We start from the raw sequence: 7,931 nt of genomic DNA, 5'->3' as shown, positions 1-7,931 counted from the left end.
ATAAAGTTGCTGCAAAATATCCAAGTGTGGTCTACTGCTGTGGAGACAAAAACACAAAAAATACAAACAGGGGAAAAAAAATATATTTTCATGATGAATAATAAAAAAAATTGAACCCCATTTATATGTTCACATAAATATAATGCTCTACTTGCGTGCTTGCATGAGTAAATACTAAAAGGTAAATTCACTGAAAACAAAAAGGTTATGTCATATATCTGTTCTTTTAAAGAACGAGTACACACCAAATGAAGACGTGCAATTTTACTTTTTTGTTACTAACAAAATCCGTTCCATTTGATTTTCAGTTAAACCCCGCAGTTATGTTTCAGGCATCAGATAACAGCCTACCATTTGCCCTTCAGCAGGCCATTTCTGCCTACTCCCAGGCCAAGTGGTGAAAGGGCCCACCATCTGCGGCGGGTCAAACTTTCCCTAGTTCAGATCTGTGGCTGAAAAGGAAACGCTTTATTACTACTGATCAGTCAGCAATACAAACACATCCTGAGGATGCTATAATCACCAGAAAGAACCAAAATGACCCCTCACAGAGAAAAAAGCATTTCAGAAGGCTTAGTATCAGAGGAAAAAAAAAAACTTTACCTACTTAGAGACATTTACAATTTCACGGAACTTGCCTATGAGTATTGATATCTGAATATGAAAAATGACTAGCAGTTTTTTCCCTGATACATGATTACAGAAGCCCTGTTTTTATTTTTATTCTGTAAAACTGAGTTTAAGAAGCTTTTCCATCGTGTTCCTGCAATTTTCCACACTCCAATCATCTTTCAAATAAAATTAAGTATACTAGGGTGATTGTGAAAATACAATTTTCATGGAAAATTCTACTGATATATTACAACCTGGATCTTTGCTTTAAAGCTTAGATAGGTAAGATGAGCTACTGATACAACATATGAATAAAATGTTAAGTACTGCATGCTGTAATTCTGCCTACATATGGTATTTACAAAGCAGTATTTCTGTGTTAGAGGTTTTTCATGTTTTATTTTATAGATGTGAGAAAATCTACAATTGCTCTTCAAGGTGAAGAGTTTAAGGATGAATTATTGATTATCTGTAACTACAAAGACAGTAATAAATATTTGTATTTTTATACATTTATTGTGATTGTGTAATTGCACATACCTGCGTCTGTTACTAGCAGTATTGAGGGAATTAAAATAAAATAAAATGAACTTGAAAAATAAAAAGAATGTTGTCTGAAGTTACAACTGGAAAAACTACAGCAAATATTGCTACTTTCTGACAAAAAAAAAGGCAACTTCAGCGGAACTGAAGTACTATCTTTTTATGTCCCCCTCTCTCTTGAAAGAGAACAAGGCATGTATGTCAAACATGCATGTCATTTACACAGGTCTGTAGGAATGTGTGTGTGTAAGTATATACGTAGACATGCTGATTTACATATGGATATGTACCCACATTATGCCTACAGACCACAGAATAATGTTTCACTGGAAGCCAGCCCATAGGGGAAACAGAGCTACCTGGAGTCAGGGTTTGACATACTAACACAGAAACATGACAATCTGCTTCCTACCTTGCTCCTGCACGTAGTATGCCAAAAACAAATCAAGCTCCTTGACTGATACTGTTATGTGATGTGGCTGGACGCAAAGTGCTGGATTTGTGCAATGAGGGGATTTCATGAGCCGCTCTCCATCCGTACTTTCCAAGGGGATGCCTTTGAACAGGATCACCATGACTAGATCCAGACGCCAGACTTTGTCAGCCTGTCGCAGGCAGTCGATTCTCCTAATCTTACCCTTCTGGTCAGGATTGGACAATACACAGCATGGGTGCTTCTTCCCAGTCACTGTGAGCACAAAATCCTCCCGGAACTCTTGCCGAATATCTTTGCGCAGCTTGGCCAGGAGCCTGGATGCCCACTTCTGTTTAATTTCAGGCTTTTCGCTAAGTAGCTCATCCTTGACTGCTCTTTCCTCATCCTTTGACATTCGTTTCTCATGTTTTTTAAAGTACTTGCGTTTTCGAGCCTGAAGGTTGAACCAAGTATAGGCAATCGCACGGACATGTGGAAGAAGTGCCTCAATGAACGGGTGAAATTCATCCTGTGGAAAGAAGTGGAGGAAAAAAAAGAAGAGAAGAACAAAACTCAAAGTCAGTAAGTTCTCATAATGCAAGCAGTATCAAGAAAGGTTTATGAAATCTTAAACTGAAATCCAAGATGAAGAGAATAAACACTTAAAAATTACACAAATTTCTGCATAACACCTTTTAAGCAATTACTACTGCTGTCAGGCAGCAGGCAAAAAGTACAGAGAGAATCGCATTTTCCCCATATTTCACTCTTTGAAAGAACCACGTGAAGATTTTATTTTGTATGCCTCCCCTCACTTCATCCCGCAACACTGCAGAGACAACATCATTTAAAAGAGATGCTATCAAGATGTTTTGTTTTTAACATTTAAATATCTGAGTGAACGGCTAACATTGAGAAAAGTACCATTGCACAAAGAGGACACTATTCAGTTTTAAAAAATCTGAGCAGAAACGTTCAGAAGGCTGAGACGAATGCCACAGTTCATGTCTCTTCTCTGTGGCACAGAAACACAAAGCATATACATGCTCAGTGTAATGCCACACAGTTCCCGCTTTTGGAGCATGCTCTCAGCAAGAGACTGCTGGTGGCACAAAGAGCATGCGCCATTAAACTTGATCCATTTTCTTATCAAACGTCCAGCATTCCAGCACTGAAACAGTACCATTCCAGTGGTGGTAACTAGAGAAACCAGTATACAGTAAGGGGAAGCGGGCAAAAGACTCTGTGTGTTGTACACAAATCCTGGACAGAAGCTTCTGTAACTTTCAGCTCTTCGGGCTTCCCTCCCACCACCCCCAAACTCTGTAAAATAAAAGTTTGTAAAGTTGAGAACAAAAATTACATTTCTGTTCTTCCGGCAGCTCCACTGTAGGTTTTGAAGCCCCACAGAGTCAGTTAATTTGTTAACTGATCACATGAGTGTGGCAATTATTCTAAACCCCTTAAAAATCAATCTGAGGTGTACAATGAAAAATGGCAACTTGGCACAAACTTTGCATTCTTTGTGTTTCTGCATGCTGTGGCAGAGTGACATTACGAGTGCACTGCTGGTCAAATGCTGCTTTTGTGAGAGCCGTGCAATTTATTTACAGTTCCAAAATATCCCTTTCTGTCATCTGGCTTCACCTGCAAGTTCTTATCTTCTGCCTAGCAGCGATATGGATTGCATTAAGGAGGTAATGCTTAGTTGTCGTCTACAAGTACATCTTATAGCAATTAAATTAATAATTTTGTCTGCTTAAAGTATCATCCTACACATCCATGTTAATATTTAAATAGGCCTTTCCCAAAAACTAATGCCTTTTTTTCCGTGAGTAAATCCACTGTTCAAAACAGCGTGATCTGCTTATCAAACATTACTGTATTTTGGTTTGGAAGGGAGACCTTAGGGGAGGTATCTTTCTTCCTGTGTGCAGGCACATTTAGTTTTAAATATCATGCAGATTGCTCATTATACTGAGTGATATGGTGCAATCAAACTAAAAGTGAACCTTTTTTATACAGTTATATTCAAGAATACAATTAACAAACTAATATTTTAGCTATGCTGCTAGACAAGGAATGAATTATGTTTAATCAATAGGCTGATTAACTCCATTAGGTAAAAATGATGAAAGTATATCTAATGGTCTCAATTATACAGAGTTCAGATTGCCATTCTAGAAGCTTCAGGCCAAGAATTTAGTATTTAAATCTTCAGATTTCAAACAAACTTCAAAATTTCCTGAATGGTAAAAAAACCCCACTAGATCTAGTTACCTCTCTTCCCTAACTGTCCTCAAATCCAACAGAAAGTAACAGAAAGGTTGCAAGCAGTTTACCCATGACCATGTTACCTTCACAGTAAAAAAGAAAAGGAAAAAAAAAAGAAAAAAAAAAAGAAAAAAAAAAAGGGGAGAGAGAGGAAGAATATCGGAAGATAATTCAGGACATAAACAATCGCATTACAGTATGATGCTTGAGAAAGAGCCACAAAGGCAATAATTAAAATGATAAGTAGTTTCCAGCAGAGATTTGAACAATTCTTATACTATATTGGCACATAAAACTGGGCTGTGGAAAGAGTTAAACCACAATCTGCTCTTTGTGTGGGAAGGCAATACTCCTCTGAGTAACCACAGCCCATGATAAGACTTCCCTATCTTCATACACTTTCTGATGCCATGCTTTTTTTCCCCCTCAATTATACCTCCTAAAGAAAGTTTATATTTTTCTTCTACAAAAATCATGTTAATCAAAGCACTGAAATAAAATTAAAAAATAACATAAGCATAAAGACTGCACAGTGTCAAATCCTTACAATTCATTTTAGACTGAATAAAAATGATTTACTACATATTTTGAAAATTCTAACAGCTGAGGCTAAAGGTGGGGGCAAAGGCAGGGGACTGAAGAGATTTGAGAGAAGTTAATTTTTGGCCCAATACAACAATTTCCTCTCCATCTAAACAGATTTCAGCATTTACAACTTCATATGGTAACAAAATTAACGTGGAAATATTGTGCGCTACTAGAATACTGCGCATCTAGTTTTCATTTTTTAAGAAGAACATCACAAACTATTTTGGAATGGTTATGCCTTCAGGTAATGTGCAGAGTATTACCAATAATAACTTACAGCATTTTACATCCATGAAAATTTTATAGATGAAAATTCCACTTTTTAAATGTCAATCTGTGAACGCTTCCTTTTCAAAGAGTGGAAAAAAAAAAATCATCTTTAAAAAACTGTATTCAGGCTTTTCTTTCATAGTATCATTAAGTCCTAAAGATATAAATACTTGTGAAAGTGTGTGAAGGAGAAACACAGCAAGAACATCCTGTTCTAAAGCAATATTATCAGATATCTTTGGGAGATTCATTGTGCATCTGGAGTCCTTTCGAATGAAACATTACAAGAAGAAGTGCCCATAAAAATGATCCTAAATGGAGATTTGCAATTAATCACACACATTCTCCACTAACCTCCTAAAAAGCTATCTACAGAATTTGATTTTTCTTTCCCTTAATATTCATACAGGCAGCACTGGTTTTTTTTTTTTTTTTTTTTTTTTTTTAATGTGGCACTTACCCATGTGCCACAGTTGCTATTGCAATAAACTGATTTATGGAGGTAAGATTTTCAAATGTCATATCAAATGGCTCAGGTGAACCATTGTGCACTGGCAATTTACATTATAATCGAAGTTATTATACAATATCTATGTAGCTTGTAAATAGAGGAAAAAATACCAGCCATCTAATGCTGATAGATAGGCCAGGTTTTCTGTTTGGAAAAGGTAAAGGGAAAACGCAGCACACTTGTCCTGTCTTTATAAACTTCGTATCAATTCATGCAAGTTTGAACTGAGGAACGTACAATGAACACACCAGGCAGAGGTCTAAAAATTTTACACAGAAAACTTCATGTACTCAATTTCTCTGCATGGATTTTCTCTGTGCCTAATGAAAAAACATACTCTGGGAGGAAAAGAAAATTACTACATATTCTCCATTTCCCAGACCACCATAACACAAAAATAAACCACAGAAAAAATACCATGAGAGACCAAGCACTTGAAGGCATGTGGTAGCTGCATCCTATCATGCCTCTGCAAAAGAAATAAATGCAGTTAACGCTCATTCCAAAACAGGAGGAAAGAGACATATGGGAAGGACAGGAAAGGGCTCCCAAAAAGTAAATCACATTTGGGAAGTCTTCATTCTTCTTTGGAGTTACTCTACACCCACCAAACTTTTATTGAAAGACTGATGGGTAACATTTGAATTGCCAAGGTTTGTCTTAAAGCTGTACTTTGGATTTTAGACTTGCTTCTAAAAGGTGCTCCAGCCTTGTCTCGGCACAAACTGAACTACTGCTCCCACAAGGAGCTTGGTCCAAACAGGTGTTCTGTGTTTAGAACTTTCACCAAAATATTTTCTTCTGAGCATACACTACCACAGTCAACATGAATCACAAGAGTCCTAGAGACGGAGAACACAATACAGAGAACAATTTTGGCAGTACTACTTTAACTCAGTTGCAACTCAAAATAAAATTAATCCGTCTTTTGCTTTAAACAAATAAATAACACAAAATATAAATTCTCATTGCCAGTGTAATCTTAATTTTTAATTTATGGAGAGGAAGGATTATTTTTAAAATGCCTTTATCCTTCCAAATAGGTAGAGAAAGATTCCAAATTAAAATCAATTTACTGCAACTGAGTTCCATGCATGTATCACTAAATGGGAACTGTCTCTGCATGGCAGAGGGTCCAGCGTGACTGTAAAATATTATGGAGAAGTTATCAACACATGAAAGCCAGGAATTGCTTTCTTGTATTTGCAGCTGTAGATAGTACTATGTTGTGTTTTTTTACACACCTGAGTGTGGCATTTTAATACAGATTTGTAAAGAATGAGGAGATCTATTACATCTGTGACTCTAAAAAGCAAACAGATCAAACACCTGGTAAAAAAAAAAGTCATTACAGCGGGAAACAACAAAATTAACTACCCCTTGTAATAGAGGTGTTGGTGAAAATGTGCGTGTTTCCAATGTAAAACCGCTTTCTCAAGTTGTACTCTCAGGTTTATACTCTGGTGCAGAGGTCTTATTGCCTGACAATAATTTCACAGGATGGACAGCCCACACAGAATTAATTTTTACTAATTGCAGATTCCACCATAAGTAATTATTGCTACGTGTGTACCTGTAAGCATGTGCGTATCTGTTACACAAAACTTCCCTACACGCATTCGTCTCTCATCTGAAGAAGAACTATCTCAACAGTACTCTTTTCCAGCTTTGCTCCACTGCGACTCACGTTTACTTGCTGAAAATATCCATATCTAAGTCAATCACACTTAGATGCCAAACAAAATATAAACAATAAAAAATGTGTCAGCCAAAAAGCTACAGGACTGTATCCAATCACCGAATAAGCCTTATCATTGTTTCCATCTTCATTCACAATTTATGAATACTTCAGTCCCTTTGAATTACAGGGCTTTCTAATTGTGGCGTAACTTAAATCATATTTATTTGTTCACGGTGCAACCCCAAGTGCCTCGCTGGCCGCGGAACGGCCGCGTCGCGGGAGACGTTACTTTAGCACATTTTCTGCTTCTCGAGCTGTTTGTCGCACCAATGTGGAAGCAAGCAGTTATCGCTTAATCAGTTTACATCACATCCTCCTAAGACAGACTTTCACAAAAGCTTCTGAAAACTCTCCCCCGGCTTTCCAAACTGGGTTTACCCTCTGGAACAGGCTCCGCCGCCCCGCCGCTCGCTCCCCGCTACTGTCCGCCCGGCGAGGACGCGCCTGGGGCACCCGGGGAACTTCCCAAGCCTGCTCACTAAACCCCTCAGGTCCCAAAACCCGCATTGGGCCGCGGCGGGGACCCTCGCTTGGGCTGGTCCCGCGCCCCGCCGCCGCCCGCTCCGCGGCTTTCCCCCGCGCCCCCGGCGCCACCCGCCGTCGAGGCTTAAGAAGCGGCTGCAAGTGCGGCTGTAAGGAACGGCGAGATCCTTCCCCTGGCTCGGCAGGACGCACGCCCGTCCGCGCCCCGCAGTTTATCGGGGAGGGGGGAAATGCCATGCCCCCGCACAAGGGAGCCAGAGAGTCCCGCACAGCGCGGCCAGCCCCGCTCGCATCGCCCCCGATGCTGCCAGGCTGCGTGGTATTAATTAAATATAGGACGGGATTACTTCGCACCGGCGAGCGCCCGCTTTTTTGTCAAAACCAGCACTTTTCCTTTCAAACCCTTTCATTACACTCTGCGTAAACGGGCGAGCTGAAAAGAGAGCGAACCATTTGATTCCCATCAAATCAATACTTCCCAAACCTGCTTTTGA

The 7,931-nt window shown here is 39.2% G+C and overlaps 1 protein-coding gene across 1 annotated transcript in view; it reads right to left on the bottom strand.

The window, feature by feature from the left end:
- Window positions 1–1,567: 1,567 nt before the first annotated feature.
- Window positions 1,568–7,931, bottom strand: part of LOC104520691 (nuclear factor 1 B-type) — a gene marked incomplete at its 3' end in the record, with an annotated part of 7,029 nt that continues 665 nt past the window's right edge. The window contains exon 2 of the mRNA XM_010162448.1: window positions 1,568–2,099. Coding sequence (XP_010160750.1) covers window positions 1,568–2,099 — 532 coding nt within the window. The remainder of the gene's footprint in view (window positions 2,100–7,931) is intronic.

Source organism: Antrostomus carolinensis, unplaced genomic scaffold (assembly GCF_000700745.2).
Source record: "Antrostomus carolinensis isolate BGI_N321 unplaced genomic scaffold, ASM70074v2 scaffold42952, whole genome shotgun sequence".
Taxonomy (NCBI): Eukaryota; Metazoa; Chordata; class Aves; order Caprimulgiformes; family Caprimulgidae; genus Antrostomus; species Antrostomus carolinensis.
This window is presented reverse-complemented; position numbering and strand designations above follow the sequence as displayed.